This window comes from Gouania willdenowi, chromosome 3 (assembly GCF_900634775.1).
Source record: "Gouania willdenowi chromosome 3, fGouWil2.1, whole genome shotgun sequence".
Classification (NCBI taxonomy): domain Eukaryota; kingdom Metazoa; phylum Chordata; class Actinopteri; order Blenniiformes; family Gobiesocidae; genus Gouania; species Gouania willdenowi.
The window spans coordinates 21,019,494-21,043,243 of NC_041046.1; the positions used below are offsets into that span (position 1 = coordinate 21,019,494).

The 23,750-nt window shown below is 38.2% G+C and overlaps 1 protein-coding gene across 1 annotated transcript; it reads left to right on the forward strand.

Annotated features, from left to right (window-relative positions):
* The first annotated feature begins 1,136 nt into the window (after positions 1 to 1,136).
* On the forward strand, positions 1,137 to 22,494 carry zdhhc7 (zDHHC palmitoyltransferase 7). Its single transcript, XM_028474556.1, has 8 exons — positions 1,137 to 1,300; positions 4,890 to 4,991; positions 11,530 to 11,880; positions 13,996 to 14,120; positions 15,070 to 15,166; positions 16,937 to 17,018; positions 17,732 to 17,862; positions 19,399 to 22,494. Exons 3-8 carry the CDS (start codon positions 11,536 to 11,538, stop codon positions 19,579 to 19,581), a joined length of 963 nt encoding a protein of 320 aa, XP_028330357.1. The 5' UTR covers positions 1,137 to 1,300; positions 4,890 to 4,991; positions 11,530 to 11,535; the 3' UTR covers positions 19,582 to 22,494.
* The last annotated feature ends 1,256 nt before the right edge of the window (positions 22,495 to 23,750 follow it).

Sequence of the window (23,750 nt, forward strand, 5' to 3'; positions counted from 1 at the left end):
TCAGTGACCAGCAAGGCGCCCACCAGGAGATGGTGGCCCTAAGCAACATACCCAGCTATACCCAGAAATGGTCCTGATGGGATAAGTATTTTACAATCATTTCAAGTGTGAATGATCAATGTAAAATAGCTGGGTTTCCATTGCAGATTTTTGTAAAATAAAAGCGATATTTCTAAATGACGACAAAGTATAATTGCGCTTTGAATGTGTTTCTATTGAACGTTGTTTTGGGCAGGAGCCTCGTAACTCCCGTGAAATCTCATCCCGCGAGACTTCAGCGCAGGAAGACGAACGCTCTAAACTTCTTTATAACATTTTTGTTGTTTCATGCCAACTGTGGCAGTAAGATCTTTTCAGGCGTAATGCTAAGAAATGTCCCGATCTCTCTCTCTCTCGCTTCTGTTTACACGTACCGCGTCATATTTTCTCGGAGAAAAGTGGTCATGTGACCACGTATTTGCGGAAAAAGTGTTTCCTTAGCGCTTTTGCGACACATTTCGTTATCAAAATGTCTGAAATACCTCCTCATGAGAGCGTAAAAACTTTTTTGCGATATTTGAGTGTGAGACAGCAGCAGGAAACCATGTCTTTCCTCAAGAGAAGATAACCAGAACAAAAACACAAGAAAAGGAAGGAGAGGGAGAGAAGGTGAAATTAGGGAAACAAGCTGCTTACTCAATTCTTCAGAGGTGAGCATTAAAATGCTCCCATTTTTTTGAAGGCAATACATTATTTTGATTCAATTTTTGTTTTGTTTTTTGGTTATATACTGTATATAAGATATGCACTTTATTAATTGAGAACATAATAGTAATTGACTTTCTGGGGATAAAAGAACAGGTACCATGGAATGTAAAAAAACTGCAAACAACACATCAGCCAAGACGATATAAGTAGAAGCTGCAAAACAAGGAAAAAACTGAAGTAAACTTTACAAAAAGACAAATAAATACATATAACCTCAGTTGAATATACACGTACAATCCTGATATTCTGATTTTTCACAATGAACTAACACCTCCCACTAGTGGATATCTGATCTTATCGCAGTTATGGTCATGTTTTTGTCCTTTTCGCCACACGGTGACGCTGTTGGAGTCCTTACATCCACGCCTTACTGCTTCCCGGACCTTTCCGAGGCACGACGGATAAACTCGAGGTGAACCCCGGAAACGTCATCACTGCCCACGGATCAGCCCGTTGTTCGAACGGACCCCGACACGGTCGCTCCCAGACACAATAAAGACGTCAAAATGCGTCACGACTGGGCTTCATAGAAGATGAATCAGTAACATTAAAGGTAAGTGACTATATTACCACTCGGCAGCACCTGTGTCTGTACCACTGGTTTGCACACAGTGCTTTTTAGCATGCTAGCTGTGTTAGCCCATTTGAGAAGCTAGTCGGAGAACGAGATTTTCTAGCCAGTTGTGTCGCATGTGAAAGCGCCATACAAACCTACTGCTGTGTGTTAATGTTGGTGTGATGAAGACTACCCTCGGTCACGACCACGACCTCTGCCCGTCCTCCTAACAACACCAGATACACTGATGGCGACTGATAACAAGGACAGGGATGTTTGGGACTAGGCAGTGAAGAAGAAGAAGAAGAAGAAGTTCTCCTTGCTCATGGTGGTGTGAGGAGAGACAATGCACTGAATGGGGAAGTCAGGAGTGATTTATGAGTCTGAAACCCGTGTAGAACTACAGTTAGGATCACCTTTGACTGATGTCATCTGTACACATGGACAGGTGGTCTATGATCATAAAACAGGGTGGAAATGAGAAAGTAATCAGACATGTCTGAAGTTATTAAAAGCAGAAAACTCTTGCTACAAATGAATACCAACAATCTCAAAATTTAGCTCAATTAAATAGCACTGAAAATACATTGTACTGGTTACTTTAAATCCACCACATTTATTTTTGGAAATAAATGTTGCCACGCTTCACTTGCTTACGGTAAACATGAATTTTTACTCTGATCAAGGTTATGGTTGCCACAACTTGATCGTCAACAATATTTACATTTAAAATACATACTCTGCACTCTGTTATATTGTATTTATTCAGTTAGCCTTTAGTACATTTAAAATTTTTGGGGTAATTGTTTTTTTGTTTTTTTTTTAATTCTTATTATTTTTCATTATAATTCCATTTAAAGCTTAATTTTGCACCGTAAACTGTACACATTATTTATTTAATTGTAGTGCAATAAGAACAGATTTTTCCCTCATGATAAATCATTTTGATTACAATATTGATAAAAAAAAATAATCGTGATTATCATTTTGGCCATAATCATGCAACACTAATCTCATGTATAAACTTAAAAAGGAAGAGGTTACATTTTGCACATTTGGAGCATAATTTATTTTCCACAAACGCATCTGTATAAAATAAAAGGTTTGTCAAAATGTACAATTGTTTTTATTTTATTTTATTTTAATAAAATAACACCAATGAATTAAATTCAAAATAATAAAACATTCTCCAGCTCTAATTATAGCTAAATTTATGAACTCTAAAACTGAGAAAATAACCAGCATTTAATGCTGTTTTTGTGCCGTGCATTATGTTTAATGTGATTGGTCGGCGATGATGTGATGCATTGGGTTGTTGTCTGGTCATTTTTTTTTTTAATTTTTAGTTTCACAATGTCCAATGATCATTTTGAAACAAAAATATAATAATTAACTTAGTAACGGTTGGGTGTAGAAATGTAACTAATTACTTATTTTAAAACATACTTAAAGTACAAGTAAAATTACTGATTTGGAAATATACTCAAAAGTACCCATAAAAGCAACTCTATTACAGTAACGTGAGTACTTCACCTCTGCAATTGAGCTATTAATAGCTGAAGAAGAAAAAAAATGAATTTGGGAAAGAAAGAAAAAAACAGATTTCATAGGGCCGTACTGTAAAGATTAATTTGATTTGTTCAGAGTTGCTTCTCAGCAGGTATCCCCTACCCAATAATAATTGGACCTGGTTCATGCTCTGATTTGCAAATGCTAGAGTGACAGACAACGTGCACAAAAGCCATCCCAGCGCACGCGGAGCTGCTGATTGTGTTACAGCAATGCTTAAAAAGAATTTCAGGGCTTCAGATGGTTCAATATAATCTGCATGGGTCATCAGGGATACAGTTACGTACTGGAGCAGCACTGCAACCAGGCTGCATGTGTATGTTCAGAAGTATCCTTGAACACACAATAGTTCTGCTAAAAGGCCGATGGCTGTGACTGTTCAAACTGAAAAAGTCTGCCCAGCTGTGAGTATGTCCAATTTTGTTGTACTCATTCACATTCTAAAGTGCATTAGTACGAACAAGTTAAGAACCAGTTCTATGCTGTGGACTTCTGAATTGACTTTAATCAATAAGTTCACGGATTTAAAAAAAAAATCAAATTCAATTATTTTTTTTAATATTTTTTACCAAAATGTCAGGAAAAAAATTCATAAATAGAATAAATTCTAAATTGCTGATACACAATACAGTTAAGGTGAGTGTGCTAAGATTATGAGAATCAGTGGAAAACACAGAAGTATCATTTTCAAATTGCTAAGTTGGCTTTTTATCAATTACTTTTGGGCTTATTTGAGGTCCTTGTGTTTTGTTTTTCTTATCAATGATGTCACTGTAAATACGTTGAAAAATTACTGAAAAGGTCTTGGCTTAAGGGGCAACGGCCAAAAATGTGCCACTTCATGTGCTACCAGTGGAAAGTTAGCGTTGAGCTCTATAACAAATTGATTAGTTTTCTCATACAGTACATATTGTTGTTCCTTGTTGGAGTAATACCACTTGATCAAGCCCTTTCTTACATTTCACACTACAAAAATAAGTAATAAATGTATTAATGATTCATGCTAGGGCTGGGCAATATATCAAGATTCAAGATATATCGAGTTTTCTATTTTGGCCAAAATTGCCAATATATCACTGTATATATTTTTATATCTTATTTTGTTTTAATACTTGGATTACGAGTCCCTGTTTTGCTACTTCTCAAAAGAGCATTAAAAGCACAGTTGGATGGATCACAGACCTTCCCCTAAACGAGCCACACTACAGAACTCACTCACATGTGCTGTCTCTTTAAATAGAAAAGGCCAAAAGTGGCACACAATGTGCAGCTGTTTATTAATAAATGTTCCTGTGTGGTATTTTGCATCAGAGAATTTAACCCAGAATTGTCTTCCTGGTCAGGCTTCATTTGATATAAAATTATTGAGATTTATATTGTATATCGCCATTTTGAGAAAAAATATGGAAATATGAGTTTCGGTCCATAATGCTCAGCCCTAATTTATGTTAATGATGTATTCGGTCAATTCAATATCAGCACTTCGCTTTTATATCAGAAGTGGAAAAAGTTGTTGGACACCCCTACAAGCAACCTTCAATAAAATGCCATGTATCATTTATAACTTCTTGACACACACACGCACACACACCAACATTAAGAGATGTTTTGGTTAAGACTTAAAGCAAAATTAGGCGTTTGGCGGAAGCCCACACATGTGCTGCAAGAAATGCAAAGCCAGCATTAAACAACCAGGGTGTGACCAAAGGGAATGCTGGCCCAGTCATTCTCTGCTCCACAGTGCAGCTTTCAAATTTAACTGGGGATTGTTGGTGGTGTACTGTACATATTGCTGTGCAGTGTAATACACCGATTATAACTGAGGCAATGACTCATCGATAATAAATCCATCCCCAAATTTTACATTAGTTGCTGTGCTAATTCTGTCTGCTTTTTAACTTTTCATAATTTTTGTTTTGCACATTTTTAAGCTAAAACAATTATATATTAATTTCAGAATCTATTCATCAGGTGCACGTGTACACATTTAAACCCCTGTGTGTGTTTTGTTTTGCAGGTCTCATCCCAGTCTGTAGTCTACATATGTTCTTCATCCTGACCGCAGGTCCAGGAGGCACACACCTCAGCATGCTGATGTTGTGAAGCTGATCCACATTAAGTATGTTGACTCCTTAGTTTATGAGTTCTCTGTCTGTATTTGCATTGTTTTCACAACCCAGCATGCCTGTATCGACAACTATTTGTCTTTCATGCAGAAGCAGGTGTAGCGGCATTCCTTTTTTTTTCAAAACCCTTGGAAAGAAGCTCTATTGTACCAGTCAACAAACATGTTTTTTTATCTACCTTCTGAATATTGTTGCCAAAGCAGGATATTTACTCGTGCAGAAAATGTTCAAAATTTCCTCCTGACTTTACTCTCAAGTTAGTTTTACTAGCATGTCTATCAAAGACAAAATCAGCTTTCTGAACTTCACACAGAATCTTTTGTCCTTAAACTAAGCAGTGGTATTGCCTAAAGCTAAAAATGTCTGTGGTTTTATTTCTAGTTTTGTGACGAGTTTGGTTTGAGTTCAGTTTTTGCGCAGTCCCATCTTTCAATGCCTAGGGTTTTCTGTGCTGACTTACAGGCTTATCAAGCTGTTAGCTTTAATATTTTTTCGAGAAAGTTTCTCTATGGTGTGTGTATTTCAATATTAAGTCAACAGAGAGCATCAGATCTTCTTCAGTAGTTTAGATTATTTACTGTATATATCAGCCTGTCAGTGCTCAGACCATACGCCGCACACTGCATCAAATTGGTCTGCATGGTTGTCGTCCCAGAAGGAAGCCTCTTCTAAAGATGATGCACAAGAAAGCCAGCAAACAGTTTGTTGATGACAAGCAGACTAAGGACATGGATTACTGGAACCATGTCCTGTGGTATGATTAGTCCAAGATCAACTTATTAGGTTCAGATGGTGTCAATTGTGTGTGTGGTGGCAAGCAGGTGAGAAGTACAAAGACAAGTGTGTCTTGGCTACAGTCAAGCACGGTGGTGGGACTGTCATGGTCTGAGGCTGTATGAGTGCTGCTGGCACTGGGGAGCTACAGTTCATTGAGGGAACCATGAATGCCCACATGTTCTGTGACATACTGAAGCAGAGCATGATCCCATTTCTTCGGAAACTGGGCCGCAGGACAGTATTCCAACATGATAACGACCCCAAACACACCTCCAAAGCGACCACTGCCTTGCTATAGAAGCTGAGGGTAAAGGTGATGGACTGGCCAGCCATGTCTCCAGACCTAAACCCTATTAAGCATCTGTGGGGCATCCACAAACGGAAGGTGGAGGAGCGCAAGGTCTCTAACATTCACCAGCTCCTTGATGTCGTCATGGAGGAGTGGAGGGGGATTCCAGTGGCAACCTGTGAAGCTCTGGTGAACTCTATGCCCAAGAGTGTTAAGGCAGTGCTGGAAAATAATGGTGACCACACCAATGCGGACATTTTTACTTAGGGGTGTACTATACTCACTTTTGTTGCCAGCAGTTTAGACATTAATGGCTGTGTGTTGAGTTAATGTGAGGAGACAGTACATTTACACAATTATACAAGCTGTACAGTGACTAATTTACATTGTATCAAAGTGTAATTTCTTCAGTGTTGTCCCATGAAAAGATATAATTAAATATTTGCAGAAATGGTAGGGGTGTACTCACTTTTGTGAGTAATATAACAGGTGTCCAAACAAAATAAAAAATAAAAAAAATCCTCTTTTACTCGAAGCTTGTTACCATGACATTATTGTGAAAACTGGCATGGATGGGGGTTATTTAGCTTGCTTTTATAAGCACCAACACCCACCATGATGGAGGGCTTTCAAATGGAAGCAGAGGCAAGCTTTGATGAGCAATCTGTCAGAGAGCCTGATTGTCTGTCAGTGTGCTAAAACCATCTTATTTACTCTAAAAGCTGAGTGAAAAGAAGCTCAAAAGCACTTAATCATGTTGGGTCAGTTCTTCATACCAGCAATAGATACTACTTTATTAGCTCAGGGCCAGTTTAGCTAAGAGATGTTTATCACCATTGGATTCTGTCTAGTTTGAAGGGTTGAATGGTTGTGGTTTCATTACAGATGGTTTCATAGTGACTCATGAGTCATTTCATAAAGCCTTTTCCGCTTCGCATATTGGAAGACTAAAATAGGCGCACTTACAGGAATCATACCCTTAGCATCACCAGAGTAAGCAATAAACTTGTGCAGACAATTTTTTGGAAATTTTATCTCAGTGTAATTTTCAAGATCTCAGGCCTTTGTGATTGAAATCAAGATGTGCATGCTGTGCTCTTTTAGCGCAATGGATCATTAATCTCTCATAAGTAGTGTAAATGTAAGGGTAGATCAGTGGTTCTCAAACCTTTTTGGCTCAAGTACCCCCTTTCTCTTATTTCTGAATCCAAGTACCGTCTTTGTCTGTCTACTACATTTTGCTGAGAATAATTTGGGGGGGAAAAACTCAAGAGCGTAATGATGGAATGAACGAGTGATAACACACATTTCAAAGAATCTTATTTGTAAAGTGGAATGAAATAGTATTTAGTACCTCATAAATTGATTTATTTTTATAGTGTTCATCATTTCTGGTCATCTCATGCCTGGTGTGGGACCAAGACTGACTGAGAATATTATCATCATCATTTTTGTGGTTATCATTTTAACTAAAAACAAACATTATAAAACCCCATCTTTTTAATGCTTTTATTTGTAAATTTTACACTTTCTCTCTCAAGTACCCCCTGTCAGGGTCCCCACGGACATGAAATTTGTGGACAAGTTATGGAATTTGAAAAAACGATTTTCCAGCTTTGGAAAGTCATGGAATATTTTAACTGGTTTGGAAATATAGCCTATTTCATTTTAATGTTTAAAATATGTTAAATCCCAAAGATGTTAAGCATTATCTCAAAGTGAAAATGCTGCATACCGGCAGCATAATTGAGCGGGAATCACAAGATCTCACAAATTCAGTCTCTGCCTCATTTATTAAACTGTGCGTAGGTAAGACCACTTCAGCTGGCGTATGCTAAAAACCAGGAAATGCGTACGCAAAAAAAAGATCTTAGGGCTTCAGAACTAAGTCATGGAATTTTGGTAAAATATTTTGGAAAAGTTTTGAAACCCTGCCCTGTAGTGCCATTGCGTACCCCCATTTGAAAAACACTAATCTAAAATATGTCTAACACACAAAATTGACTTTTAATATATATGAACGAAGAAGTGTTTCTTTCTTATCTTCCTTTACAGCAAATATACCTTTTTAATTTATAGTTAAATATTGATTGTTTAGATTTACATTTTGTATATCATAATGAAGCATAAGCAACATGGAAGTGGGTCCGAAGATTATTATTAGCCTGTAAGTTACATACATAGCTAGGCTACAGGATCAGTTCCCCAAAGGCACCGTGATAGCCATTGATTTTTGTCCCTCCAGATGGTCTTATCTCATGACCTTGACTTGAATACAGAATTCAAAAGCTCTATTTGAATCTTGTCTGGTTGTTACATGCTCTGCTGTCAGTCTGCCACTTTCCTGACCCAGCAGGCCATGGCCTTTTCCTTGCCCAGCTGAAGCAGGTCATCTCTTTCGATTGAAGACAGTTTGAATTATAATATATATAATTATATTCTTAAAAGTGCAATTTTAAGAGCCTGAGGCGTATAGGTAGCGTTTTTGCGGCCTGAAGAGGGTTTTTCGCAAACCTTTGTTGATTTTGCCAGGGAGAAATGTGTCACGTTTGATCAATGGTGTGCTGCCTGCAAAGTTGGTGATTTATCCTGACGAAGAGAGCTTGTTCTGATTGAGGAATTTAAGAATTGTTTTACCGATCGAATTGCAGTGTACTTAAACGAGAAGAAAATCTCCACCCTGCAACAGGCAGCAGTGCTAACTGATGAGTTTGTGCTTGCGTAATTTTATGAAGCGTGACACTCCATCCCATTGTGAGGTCCTTCCCAAAGATGGTGATCAGTAAAAGGTTGGGCAGGCATCTTTCCCTAGCAATAGGTCTGAAAGAAAATGTTTATATTGCCTCAAACCTGGACACAATTGCTGAAAGTGAGACAGGAAAAAGTGCTGGGTCCTGGGCATGGGATTGATCGAAATGGTGAAAGACCAGTCGCTAAAGTGTTGTTCCGCGATTCCTAATAGTGGTGAGATGGTTGGAAAACGGTCATTTTTTATTGATGGTGGGGTGCCATATGTTTTGTTTGCTGTACGTGATGCAAAACAGGAGTCGCTTGGTCTCGGTCCTGCTGAGTATGTGTTTGGCCACAATGTGCATGGCCTGCTAAAGGTGATGAAAGAGCAGTTGCTGCGCAAGTCCTCTAAAACTGAGCTGTCGAAAGTTAGTGACTCAATGTAAGGAGCGTCTGCGCTTTGCCACTTCCCATGCAAAAGAAGCCATTTTAGTCACCCAGGCTAAAGGAAGCAACATTTTGATGTGAAAGCGTCAATGCCAGCCTGGTGACCAGGTGCTTGTACTGTATTCAGCATGCAGTGCACGGTTCTCAGGTTCCTATAAAGTGATGGGAAGAGTCTAAAAAACAGGTTACGTCATCAGTACCCCTGAGCGTCGTCGAAAGACGCGCTTGTCACATTAACGTGTTGAAGCCAGAGCTGTGGAAAGGAGATGAAGCCGGAGGCTGTCACGTCTGCTTCTTCACCTTCAGCTATCTTGGCCTGTATGGCTACTGATGCGTCTATAAACATTGACGTTGTTTGGCTGCTCCCATCAAGCAGCATGCCTGTTGCTGCCCCCCATCGAAAAGGGAGCGAATGAAAAGAGGTCCAATACCACCATGTAGGTGGCATGACTTCAGGTAATGTTTGAGTTAAGTGATAAATATTGTTTCCAAACTGGGGTTTGGATTTTAAAGTCTGTGTAAAGCAGAAATACATTTGTTTTATGAGTTTGTCACACCACAGAAACATGTCATTGACCACTGAGCCAAATTTGAAAGATGAAAAAAAAAAAATTGCTAAGTATAAAAAATTAGGCCTCAAAACGCTGGGGGCGTGTCAGTTAGAGGAAGCGGCTCCAGCGTCGATGCTTCCAGAAGTTTTCGGATTGTGCCAAATGACGTATCAGTCAAAAAACAAAATTGCGGTGTATAAACATGCTCATTTCTTGGAAAATGTGGCACCAGCGGACTCGTTTTATTCCAGAGTCCAAATATGTGGTTTATTTTCAGCTAGGGGCCGAATTGCACCCGCTGGAGGCTGTGGAAGTTCGGTGTGCTTCAGCAGCAGGGTCGGGTTTATGCTAATGAGGGCTCCGTTACATAACACGGTCCTGATTTCTGACCCACCCAATAAATCCACAGAAACTGGGAACACAGTTTTTGAAGCTGAGCTCCACATTTAAATTATAAATGGTTGAATGGCTTTGTACATGTTTTAAGGAATGCATTTATGGCCTATTTAATGTGTTTAGAAGAAAATGGTCTTTAAGTTGGGGGGGTGTTACATGCTCTGCTGCCTGTCTGCTGCTTTCCTGACCCAGCAGGCCACGCCTTTTTCCCCGCTCAGCTAAAGCAGGTGCAGCTGATCAGCTGGTGTTTAAAGGCCAGCTGGATATCTCACTCAGCAGTGTGTGGCTAGTGAACGCTCAAGGGCCGTTCCTCAATCTGTGTACTTGTGCAGACTTGTGTGCTCGTGAACTCGTTAAACTTCATCACGCACGGCCCAAGTCCTGTCCCAATTCCATGTCCGCTTCTCAGCGAGTTCGCTGTAAATCCCCGGATGAGAACTTGCTCCGCCCGTTTTACCGAGCATGCATCAGAGGAGAGCCAGCTATATTTTCCAGCATGTACTTCGAACAAACACATTATTCCTTTATTATTATTACCATGTAAATTATTTGTTCCTTTTCTTCTTCACTTCTTATTGTTATTTTTCTATTATTATCATTAATCATTCAATTAGTACTCCACACTGTTGCTTTGTCCCAAAACGACAAGTATGCTAAGTTTGCGCACAACGCAAGTCCGTTCTCCAAGTTTGCTCCCACGAGTCCGTACCCAGAAGTTCACAAGTACGGAGTATGCATACTAATAATTGAGAAACGGCTAGGGTCTGTGGTCTGTCTGTCATCTTGTGAGCTTCTGTGCTTGTGATACTCCTGTGAGAGGAAGTTGTTTGTCGTCGACCTTTGTGGATTTTTAGTTGGTAGTTATTTGTTGGGTTTATGTTGGTTACGGTATGTTGTGTTTTATTGAAGATTTGTTGTAAACCTTTTTCTTTTAGTTCAACTGTGAATATTTAATTTGATGGAGTCTTTATTTTGTTATAACAAATAAACACAACCTTATTTCTGAATTACATCTGTTTCCTTGTCTTTTATCTTCGTTTTGTTATTCTTCCTTTTCCTTACTCCTCGATACCACCACAAAGAACAGAACACTGGTCTAATCACTAATCTGAATTGATAAGTGCACTGTTGAGTCAAATTGATGGTAGGTTACCTGGGCACTGCAGTGTTTATATCTGTTTAAGGTTTTGTTTGAAATGAGCTGTAAGAGCAGTTGGTCATGAAGCCAGAAATGACTACAAGTTGTTTAATTACATAATATTTTAAAAAGACATTAACTTTATATATAATCTTCTAAATGTCCCAATATGAATTCCTTCCTAATATGTCTCTCTCTTTCAGGGCAGGATGCAGTCTTCAAACCACAGACTACGAGACATGGAGCAGCACCACCCGCTGCTGTCAACAGGTGTAGATGTGGAGGCAGGCAGCCTGGCAGCCGAAGTGATGGGTGGAGGGCACCATGGCGGCCACACGGCAGGGAATCGCACTCTGTGGTTCATTCAGGATGGCTGCGGTATGGTGTGCGCGACCATCACCTGGTTCCTGGTGCTGTATGCGGAGTTTGTGGTGAACTTTGTCATGCTGCTGCCTGCAAAGAGCTTTTGGTACTCCCTGCTGAATGGTGCCACATTCAACTCCCTGGCTGTGCTCGCCCTGGCCTCCCACCTGCGTACCATGTTGACCGACCCGGTAAGGCTGTTGGAAACAAGGTGGAAAGGTTATAAAAGGAGAGTGAGTTTTGAAAAGTAGAGTTAGATAGAAGAACTATAGGACAAATGGCATCAGTGAGTTACACAAACTCATTACAAACAAGAGCACTCAGAGAGCACAAACCTCTGCTAAGGGCTAAATAGTACATTTTTATAAAAATCGGTTAATTACACACCAAGGTATGAATTTTCTAAATTTCACTGTTAATGAATAACTGATCCAGAATCAGTATATTGATCCATATCCCCTCCAAAATATCATGGAATTTTCCCAGGCATAAGGTTTATCCTTGGTTAAAGTTTGGTTCAAATCTGTTTAGTACTTTTGATGTAATCCTACTCACATGAAACAAATGAATAAATGCTGGTCAAAATTATACCGTACTTACATGGTAGAGATGGGAAAACAAGACTGGGCTTTGGGCATAATTTTACCTGAAAGAACATCAGTATTGTTGGTATGATCAAGTTTTTCCTTTCAACTATAATTTATTTTGTATTCTAACACTTTAAGAAATAACTTTGGTAGGTTTTTCCATTTCATGTAACTCCAGACAGACTTGTTGATGCCATTCCATCACTGCTGGCTGCACACACACATGTTTTCAAGCTCTTCTGCATTACTGGAACACAAGATCCTAAGAGCCCAGTTTACTGTAAAAACCAAACTAGACAGACAGACTACAGCGAATAATCAGGTCTGCAGAAAAGCTCATCGGTGTCGAACTGCCCCCCATCCAAGACTTATACCTATCCAGATTCAGAAAACGGGCAGGGAACATCACTGCTGACCCCTCTCACCCTGGACACAATCTGTTCAAACTCCTTCCCTCCGGCAGACGCTACAGATCACTGTACGCCAAAACAACAGTTTCTTCCCCCAGGCTGTCACTCTGATCAATGCTAAACAGAGTGTCAGAGCTGTTTGTGTGAAATAACCCTGGAACTTAACATGTCTCAACCCTTGAACAAACTGTCATTGTGAATGTACATGTATGTATAGTATTTAATTTAAATATTCACCTGCACTACTCATCAGTGCACTACTGCACTATTATTCTATTATTATTATTATTATTGTTATTGTGTTTATTATTGTCATAGTTATTATTATTATTATTTAGTTTAGCACATATTAGTCTTTAACCACTGTTTATATTTTTTCTAGTTGATTATTATTTAATTGATTTAATTAATTATTTAATTTACATTGTTAGAGAGAGCACAGTTCACCAAGTCAAATTTCCTGTGTATAACATACATTACATGGCCAATAAAGTTGATTCAGATTTTGAAATGTTGTCTTGATCAGAAATGCTGATGCTTGGAACCTACAGGAGAAGTTCAAGTGTTTAAAATAATAATAATGGCTTGGATTTATGCATCACTTTTTATAAATGGACAAAGCACGTACATAAACCATTATTCATTCAAACCAATCACTCACATCAGTCATACCGGTAGTGGTAAGCTACATTTTAGCCACAGCTGCCCTGGGGCATACTGGCAGAAGCTGCCATTTTGCGCCTACACTGACCATCACCAACATTTATGCAGAATTCATACCCATTCATACGAGGCAATGTGGGTAAAGTGCCTTGCACAAGGACACAGCGACAATGACTTGGATTGAACAGGATTAGAACCCCCAACCCTTTGGTTATTGGACGACCCACTCTACCACTAAGCCACGGTCGCCCCGATTGGCCGAGAGGTCAATCAAATACATAATTATAATCCTATGAAATACAACAATAGCTTGAATAGGTATTTATATGGCAAAATGTAGGAACTCTAAAAATGTATTTGATTTATTTCATCTTGAGTTGCATTTGTCATAAGTTAACAACAAATATTTTTCTCTGATTTTGTATAAACAAATATTTTGCTTGGAGGTAATTCTGTTGCGTTTCCCTCCTCTAATAGATTCTTCTATGTCTCAGTAACTGTTGTATGCCTGACGGCTGAATATTCCTTTTTTAAAGAAAATTAGATTTTTGGAATTGAATTTTTTCACCTGAGGAAGCAGCAGTCGTCTTAAATAATACTATGTCTTGCCTAACACTAACCTTTCCTGTTTATATTTTCCTATCAGGGTGCTGTTCCTAAGGGCAATGCCACTAAGGAGTATATGGAGAGCTTGCACCTAAAGCCTGGTGAAGTCATCTACAAGTGCCCCAAGTGCTGTAGCATCAAGCCTGAGAGGGCACACCACTGCAGGTCAGTGTGGATAGGTTTAGCTTTTTCATTTCCTCTGCCATCATGTGACATTGAAAACTTGCAGGACTCTGTCTCTCCAGGACCAGAATCCAACACTTTTATGTTGAAGCTACTTTATAGTCGAGTAGAGCCGAAACGATTCAATGATTAAACCGATTCACATGCAGCGTGTCGGAAATAGCAGCAAAAATCAAAGTTTACCGACAAGGAAAAGACGGCGACTGAAAGTGTGGGGTTATTACGCACTGAACAAAAAGAGAGCAGTGTGTAGTATAGCTGTAGATATGGGAGTTATCAACCCAACTTATAACAATGGAGCAACCAGTAAATAGAAGCTCTGAAGATTAGAATCAAATGCACCCTCTATAATTTGAATAGTTTCAAAACAAAAGGTTTGTTGATTTATTAACAATACAAATGGGAACATAAAAAGGGAAGTGTAACCGTATACCTGTTAATTAAAACAAAATAATGTTTTGTTATTTTTTTAATATTTAAAGGGAACTGTATTTGTTATTGAGGACACGCCTCTTAACAGATATTAGCATTATATTATTTCTTTTTGACTTACTTTTCAAGTTAAATACAGAATTTTATTGTTAAACTTTAAGGGAAAAAGCTTTGTTTTACCTATTTTTTGACCTAAACACTGTGGTTGTGTTTAAGTAATGCCTATATAAAATATCATGTACAAGTAATTCTTTATATTCTTCTTTTTTTTGTACAATAAGAAGAGCTGAAGGATTTTTGTGTTGTGTAATTTTGTTAGAGAATATTATATCATTAGGTCTTAACACTGAAGAACAGTCGTTTCAAAAGAAATGGATGGATTAATGGATTACAAAAATAATTGCTTACTACAGCCCTAAAGCAGTCATTTTTTATTGCCCCATGATGTCACATCAGAGTTATTTTTTTAATAATATTGATCTTTATCCTCTGCCTACAGTATTTGTAAACGATGCATCCGCAAGATGGATCATCACTGTCCCTGGGTGAATAACTGCGTTGGAGAGAAGAACCAGAGATTCTTTGTTCTTTTCACTGTAAGTACATATAGAGTGCACTGTGTCACGGCAAATTTGCGGTTGACCTCATTTGGAGACATGATTTATTGCTCTGATTGAATGATGGAGTCCAGTCGAAGCGTGATGATTTTATAAAAAAAGAAAGATTTATTATAAACTAAATTAAAAAGTGTACAAAAGAAGTGTCCCATCCTGTTGGGATTAAAGGCGGCAAGAAACAACGCAGGATAGTCAAAAAGCTCCGGCCAGAGGAAAAAAGCAAGACTGACCAACAGTTTCACAGTTTAAGCTTTATACAGATATGAGAAAAAGTCCCAACCCTGAAAAAAAGAAAAGGAGGGAGTCAGATGCTCCCAACAGTGGAAACATTGGAGGATGATGAAGACGTGTATATTATGAGGAAGGCCTGCGCCACTGGTATCTGTCCTTGATAGTGTGTGTGCGTGTATATCTGCATGTGAGTTTGAGTTTGGCCTTCAGACAGTCTTGTGTTGCACTGTGGATACAATACGATCTGTATTGTTAATCTAACATGACTCAGCTATTCAAAAGTGCAAAGAGTAATGCAGTCATCATGTATTAAAACATGACAAATTGTACACATGAACACACATTTGATGATATGATGATGAATATAATAATTGCCATAACAACTGTTTGTTTGCTTTATCCAGAAGTAGTAGTTATGTATGTTTGATATGCTGAAGGATTCTAGTTACTGCACACTGACGCAGTGACTATACACCTTAAACATATTTACAATCTATCTGTAAAAAAAAAAAGAAAAGCTATTCAATTACGTGTTTTACTATTTGAGCAGAAGTGTCTTCAAACATCAAACAAAGACTTGGGGGAACCTTTTTTTGATTATTGCATTCATTAACCTGAGTATTGGTGCTGATATTATCTATCCCTTTGACCACACTGACAACTCACAAGTTGTAGTTTTGTTTTTACTTCAGACTAGTCACCAGATCTCAATTAAGGCTGAATGATTAATTGCAAAAATTGCATCGCAATGGCTGCAATTTTTTAGCAATAATTTATTTTAATTTTGTTGGGAGTTTGATTTACCTAAAAAATGTCCAATTGGTTTAAGCAGATATTAGCTCTCCTTGCTTTTCCTGCACTTTAGTATGTTTGACGTTACTGACTGGATAATAGTAAGCTTTATTTTATTTTTTTATATCTGTTTATTTTATTTATTTATAGACTGTCCTGTTAAGTTCAGAGTGTGTTTAAGTAGTGCAGTCCACAAGTTAGTTAGATATGTTGAAGAAGTAAAGCCACAGATTTGTTTGTTTTATTGTTGTAATCTCTGCTTTAAAATGTAGATTCTATATTTATTTAAAGTTTAACTAAATCTGAAATAGTTCATTATAAAACGCTGATTTATTGTGTTCATTGAAAAATACATGACAACAGGCCCTTGGAAAGATTATTGCATATTTAATCGCAATATTGAGGAAAAAATTGCAATTATATGATTTTCCAAAATTGTTCAGCCCTAATCTCAATGCAAAGGCCCACCTTTAGTGGTTAGAAACATTTACTTGTTTGATAATCAGCTGACAAATCTGACCGTCTGTCAGAACCAAACTCTCCGAGGAGGTTTTCCAGCACCTTGTTGGATTGATGCCATGAAGAATTTAAACAGCTGTGATGCCACGTCTAGCCAAGCTTTTTACCATGATGAGTTTACATGTATCACTTAAAGGATGTGGTTAATAATACGTGTTAACATTACCTGTGCTGTGTGGTTTCTGACTTGTTTCACTCTTTCCACAGATGTACATTGCCTTGATTTCTGCTCATGCCCTTGGCCTCAGTGGGATGCACTTCTTCACCTGTATGAAGTCTCAGTGGAATGGTAAGATCTGTCTTTCAGCGATTAGATTAGTAAGTGTTAAAAACAGAATGGAAAAGTAGGTTCAGATCATTGGTAATGGAGGCTTATAATTGAATGTGTGTGGTCTTGGTTCCACTCTGTTGCTAAAATATAGAAGGTGAAACTGCTTTTATTGATTGGGTCCCCAGGGGCAACCGGAATCATCAATTAGTCTGGTTACAAACTGTGTCACCACAGCCAATATGACTCTTCCAGGCAAAATAGCTGCAAACATGTCTCACAAATTAAAGCGTTAATTTATCTCCTGCTGCTCTAGAAAGGCTTTTAAAGAACGTTACCTAACAAAACCTCTACTATGATCAACAACAGTATATGTAGCAAAAGTCACGAATATTCTTAAAGGAGAAGTACCACTTATTTTGGGATGTATTTTAGTAATTTTTTTATGAATGATGAATAGCAATTTTCCATTAATTTCACATAATTTTAAGGAAGAAATACTATATTGGGATATAGATAATTATCAGGATATAAATCTACCTATATCGTGATATTAAATGTTCTCCATATCTCACAGCACTAGCTGACAGTGTTATCAAGTACTTTAATAAAGTTTAAAAATGCATTTTACTGTTTTGGACATCATTTTACTGTTATCTTTTTTATTTCTTTTTTTAAATTTCGATCACTCATTCATGCATTCTAAAGTTATTGTAACTCCTCCCTATCACCAGAGTGCAGTGACTTCTCTCCTGGGGTGTCTGTGTTGCTACTGATCTTCCTTTGTCTGGAAGCCATCCTTTTCCTCACTTTCACAGCAGTGATGTTTGGAACACAGTTACACTCCATCTGCAATGATGAGACGGTCAGTAGCCACTCTAACCTCCCATTAATCTTTGTATGTCTACTATTAAGTATGATTGCACCTTTTGGGTGAAAATCTTTGCCGTAGCTCAGACAATATGATTGGAGATCTTCTTCAACTACAAACTGCATTTTCTCTCGTTTGAATGCTGTGGTTACATTATTGATACAGTTGCATGTATAACCCCGGGTTTCCACTGGATACGTCTCCACTGCGCCACGGCACAGATCTGGTTTTTCACTGTTGTCCGCCGTCCGGTAATTCCCACCGGTTGCGTTTTGAGTGAGCCACGGTGCACTCCGGTTGAACGACTGTGACGTCATGAGACAGAGCAGTTCTCACGATATTTATATAATCACTTGAGAACGCAGTTAAATGTATGTGTTTTAAATGCAACAATAAACAGATAAACAGGTCAGAGTTCCTAACAAAGGAGAACAAGAAGGTTGGACTCTCTGAATTTGTCAAAGCCACATTTTTTAGCAACAACCAACAGAGAAGAGATAAAACTGCACCAGTAAAATATGAACTAAATCAAAGTTGCCGCAGTTTACAGTGTAGTTACAGTATGAGAGGAATCAATATAGTGGATGTGATTTTTTTTTTACACATTATGATGTTTTGGTGATGTAGTTACTTGAAATATAATCTGAAGTGTTTTATTTTGAAAAGTAATCCGATTATTTATTGCGGAGTACGTGCTTAATTTCCTGTTCAGCTTAATTTGCTCTGAGCTGATTGATGCGTCGTGCTCCGGTGTCCGCCAGAAATAGAAGCCCTGTGTATATCTGGCGGAGGGCACCGGAATACCGCATCTGGGAAGGAGCAGACACGCACCGCAGCGGACCCGGTGGAAATTAACACATAGAATAAAGTGGAAACCTATCAGCTCCAGTGACGTGGCGGTGACGTAACGCAGCGGAGCAGCATCCAGTGGAAATTGGGGGTTAGTGCACCACATCTGTTGGTTTCAGAAATACTGGTATAAGTACATTTTAATATCAATCCTATCATATTTATGAAATTGATTATGATAAACTACCTTTTTGAGGTGACTTAGTCTAAAATTAATATTTTCAAGGGTAGATATACACATTATATGCATGTATACGAGATCTTCTAACATTATCCTGTAGGAACTTCCTGTGGTCTGAGGTAAGCTAAAAGTGAATTTGTCATGAGCTCTGAAACAGGTCAGGGCCGAAAATGGTAAATATTAAACTTGTTTGATATTTAACACTAAACTCCTGGTATGTGGGGAAAATTGATGATTCATGACCCTTTGATTTGTGACATGGTCCAAATGTAGTCAATCAAAAAGTGGAGAAACTGAAACACGGTAACTCGGTACGATCAATTCTATTTTTTTTATCTTCATGTGTTAGGTCTGTTCACATAATAATATCTTCAAATTTAGAAATGTCTATGTTTGTACCTCATTCAGGATCATCTGTGATGTGATGTGACTGTGACTTGAATGCAAAAATGTTAGAAAACCAAATCTAAGGCGATGTGATGTTTTTGTGCGTCTTGCAGGAGATTGAACGTCTTAAAAACGAGAAGCCTACATGGGAGCGTCGTATGAGATGGGATGGAATGAAAACTGTGTTCGGGGGTCCACCGTCCCTGCTGTGGTGCAATCCTTTCACGGGTCTTCGTCTGCGCCGTTTGTTGCTGTTGACACAGGGTCGCCGCAGCGGGTCAGAGTTTTCAGTCTGAAAACCTGGAATACTGGCGCAGTACACCGAAACTTGACCAATCTCAAGCCAGAGTTCTTGCATGCCTGCTATGGCTAAGAGGAACCTTTTTCAACCCAAAATCTCCTTTACTGATTGGGTGACGGGGAGACTTTCTGTTGCACCTCAGTGCATCACATTTATCACTGAAGTCGCTATTCTCTGCCTCCGATGCTGATGTAGACCCTATTTGGGGTTGTACTGCAGAACAGCTGCTATATATTTTGTTGACGTGCAGCTTTTTTTTGGCGTGCGTGCGTGTGTGTGTGTGTTTTAATTTATGATAGGAGGGCAGTATGTGTCTCAATCAAGTCTTTTTATTTCTGAAGGTGCTGTCAGACTAAAGTCATGCACCCTTGGTACATCGTTTTAGCCTTTTGGTTTCTTTTGCACACATGAGATTTAGGAGAAGAGTTTTCAAGGAAGGACCATCATCATCATCATCATGTCCTTTGTCATTACTGGGCCACAGCTCTAAACCAGGAGGGGCTTCAGACTTGTTTAGTGGGCCCAGCCAAAGGAGTCGCAGTGGAGTACACGTACTGCTTTCATGACACAAGTAAACGGGCCCAGATATTTAGAGCACAGCAGACATCCGGAGATTGAACTTTTACTGCATCAATCTGCATGAATAACAGGATAACACCACTCATGAATTGCAACAATCAGCCAGCATCTCGGCCTGGAAAGGAGGCTTTCATCAGTCAATTGATAAACAAGCTACTGTGAACATGGGCCTCATTTTTATTCAAGAGCACAAAGTGGCTCTTCCTTCTTTTGTTTCCCTCGGTCATATTTCTCTCTGTCAGAAGTTACCTTTAAAAGGAATTGGTTTCTCTTTTCCATCCTGATGAAACTACAGCTGTGAGTCCTCCTCCAGAGCACTTCATCATTAGTGATTCCTTTAGTTTGTTTCTGGTCTTTCCTATGGATGAACCTCGATTTGTACACATTGGTAATTGGTATTTGCCATGACTTTCACTCCTACATGCTGCTCAACACCTTAAAATCCACACCACTGATATGCCTCATTGTGTTTTTATATGAGTGACTTGTGTTAAAGACTGTGTTTGAGTCTGTAATGTTTGACACTACTTCTCAGTTTGGGCGGGAAAAGGGAGGTTAATTCTATTGCTGGAAGAAACTCTTGAAATCAGGGGTGTGGCTGCGTTGCATGATCTTTGACCTCTGTGGTGACACGTTTAAAATAGGAAGACCTGAAAGAATAATGTCATTACTCTGGCTCATTGGGATCTACGCAGTTGAGTGAAATCACAAAAGTCCACCTGTAGTTTTGATAAGTGCTTTGCTGATGAAGGCTAAGGAAAGCCACGGGAAGCTCTTGCTTACTTGAAGCAGTTGTCTTGAAGTCTTGTTTATCTTTTCCTTTCTAAAAACATCAGGCCCGTAGATTTTTGCAGTGGAACAGCAGCAGAACCTTTGCTGTAACTCTCTAAGCACTGAAATTAACCCGACCAAGGGATTTATACAATGAAAATTGCCATTTTTTATTACAAAAAAAGTATTGATTCTAAATGTGTTAGTTTGACTCTTTATGAGAACGTGCCAGTCACCACTGGTTAAATGTGGCGTTTTTAAACTACAGTTTAAATTTGAGGTCTTAATCAGTTTTTTTTTTTTTTTTTTTTTTTTTTTTTTCCCATCATCAAAGTATTGTACAATCTATGGTGGATGATGTGCTGCTGTTTGTTCCTTTCTGTGGTTGTCAAGAGATGAAACTCCCATCTTCACTATTTAAACTAACTTATGAATTTGTACATGTACTCTGTCTGTAATGCAGTGCTTCTTCTTCTGTTCCATTCTTGTGACACCCCACCTCACCCCGTTAAATCAGGGCATCCCGCTATTAAAGAGCTCTTATTGAAAGATTAGTTGATTTTTTTTATTTAGGGACTAAATGCCAGAGCACTGAAAGCTATCTGATATCAGGGGACGTTTTTGTGTTTTTTTAATCAAAGCTGGCCTAATATTTTTCTCTAAATGACAGCTTCACCTCAGCAGCTCTTTTCTGCTGTGATTTTTTTTTTTTTTTCATTGAACATTATGAAGTTTTCCTTTTTCCCCAGCCGTGGACAAGGTAAATCAAATGATTTATTTAACCTTTCAAAGGTTGGGTCTGTATAAACTAAATATGAGATTTGGGAAGTTGCTGCCTTTTAAATGTCTCCAAAAGCCCAAGCAGCTTGTATTAAATGGTAGCTGTGAGTATTTATGGCAGAAACACAAGCATCAATGAAATGTCCCTACAGTAGAAGCAGGACTTCTGGTCCAATAAACTAATGCAGTGTTAAGCTTTTAGAAAACATCTCCTCTGGTTCATGTGAACATGGTTGCTTGCTGTCCATAGGTGTTTTTTTTTTTTTGTTTTTTTTTGGGAACCTGCTTCATGTCCAAGCAGATCGAAATAATGTCTTCAGTTAATGTTTTGGGTTTTTTTAATCATGCACTATTACAAACACTGGCTTTTTTCTGACTACACTGCAATATGATATCAAGCTATAATCACAGCAGGAGAGAGACCTGTTGAACAGGTGGTTCAGGCAAAGCAACAAAGCACTGTTCTACCTAACTTTGTAGTTGTACCAAATGACAGATTAACATATTACCTATAGAAAGATGAGATCTTTGAGTTATAATAATGACATGCAATGCAACAGATGTTTTATTACTGATTTAACTTTTAACTCCACACAAGATTTTATCCTACCCTATCATATGAGAATGTTTCCCTGAGTCTGTTAGCGTTATAAACAAAGTATCATGGTTACTATAACCAATATAGTGTACAAATTGAATGTTTTATTCAAGTTCTTTTTTTATTGTCCTATTCTTATAATGTGTCGTCCTTTTACATAATAAACTTGATTAAATTGAAGCTTTAAATCGTGATCAATCATTTGATGTAAAGGTATTATGGTGGGTTTCTTTTCAGTGTGATGTAACGAGCTCTATTTGATTCTGAAGCAAAGAAGAAGTACAGTAATGGGTATTAGGTGGTATTTGGAACTGAGGGGTGATATACATTACCACGTAATTTCCAATAAAAATTAAAAAGTATGTTTCACATTCTTTGTGCAATATTAATGGATTTTTTTTTGTTACATCTTTAACACAGAATTTTACTTTAATTTAATACCAAAACCTCACTTATGGTCTAAACTGCAATGATGGGCTTGATTTGTCCTCACAGGCCATTATTTTGGCTCTTTTTGGTGACATGGATCAAGCATATGAGATTTGTTTTTTCAAGAATTTTGGATGCATAAACCATATAGGTCTATCCCCTTCTTTTTCCTTTTCTCTTGAACTCACTCCCTCCCTCCCTCCCTTTCCTACTGGTATCCTGGTTTGAGAGTTTACACTAGTGTCTAACCTGTGGTGGACCTCACCATCCAAGCCAGTTCTGTTCTGTTTTCTGTGGTGATAGGACACAGTATGACTCAGAGTGAGTAAACCAGACATGCAGGCTTGTGTATGTGGTATAGGTCAGTGGTTGTCGGTGGTTTGTGAATCCAAGTACCCTTTTTGTCCGACGACAACGTTTTGCTTAGAAAATTATTTAAAAACAACTATTGAAGATAATGATGGAAGGAACTAGTGATAACACACGTTAAACAATCTCGTTTTGTAAATAAGTGGAATAAAATGGTATTTAACGTAGTGGTTACCAACCCTTTTTTTTTTTTTTTTTTTGCATCGTGACCCCATTTTGATGTCAAGAATTTCTGGGAACCCCAAATTCTTTGTAGAATCAGTTTTTGATCTTGTTTGAGCTCAGATATTTATTTATTTTTAATTTATTTACTGCATTTTAGTTGAACTGCATTCACAAAGTGAGAGTATATAAATACAGTTGTTTAAGATTTTGTTGTTTTAATTAAAATAAAATAAAAATTACAAAATTCCTTAAATCTATTTTTTTTATTGTTATTATTTCTGACCCCAAGGTTGAAAAAAGAGTCATTTAGTGACTCCTGAATAGATTTATTTCTATTCTATTTTTGATCCTTACCAGACCTGAGTGTGTTTACCCCCGTTTTAGAAACACTGATGTAGGTGATGGATGAGGAGTGAATTATCGTGGGCCTTTGCCATTGATCGGTTGAGACAGTAGTTCAAAACAAGATAAAT

Bases quoted from the DNA above. Each gene is read 5' to 3' on its own strand.
- zdhhc7 (XM_028474556.1), top strand. From the start codon at position 11,536: ATGCAGTCTTCAAACCACAGACTACGAGACATGGAGCAGCACCACCCG. The intron at 11,881-13,995 runs GTAAGGCTGTTG...TTTTCCTATCAG, and splicing joins GTACCATGTTGACCGACCCG to GGTGCTGTTCCTAAGGGCAA. The intron at 15,167-16,936 runs GTAAGTACATAT...CTCTTTCCACAG, and splicing joins GATTCTTTGTTCTTTTCACT to ATGTACATTGCCTTGATTTC.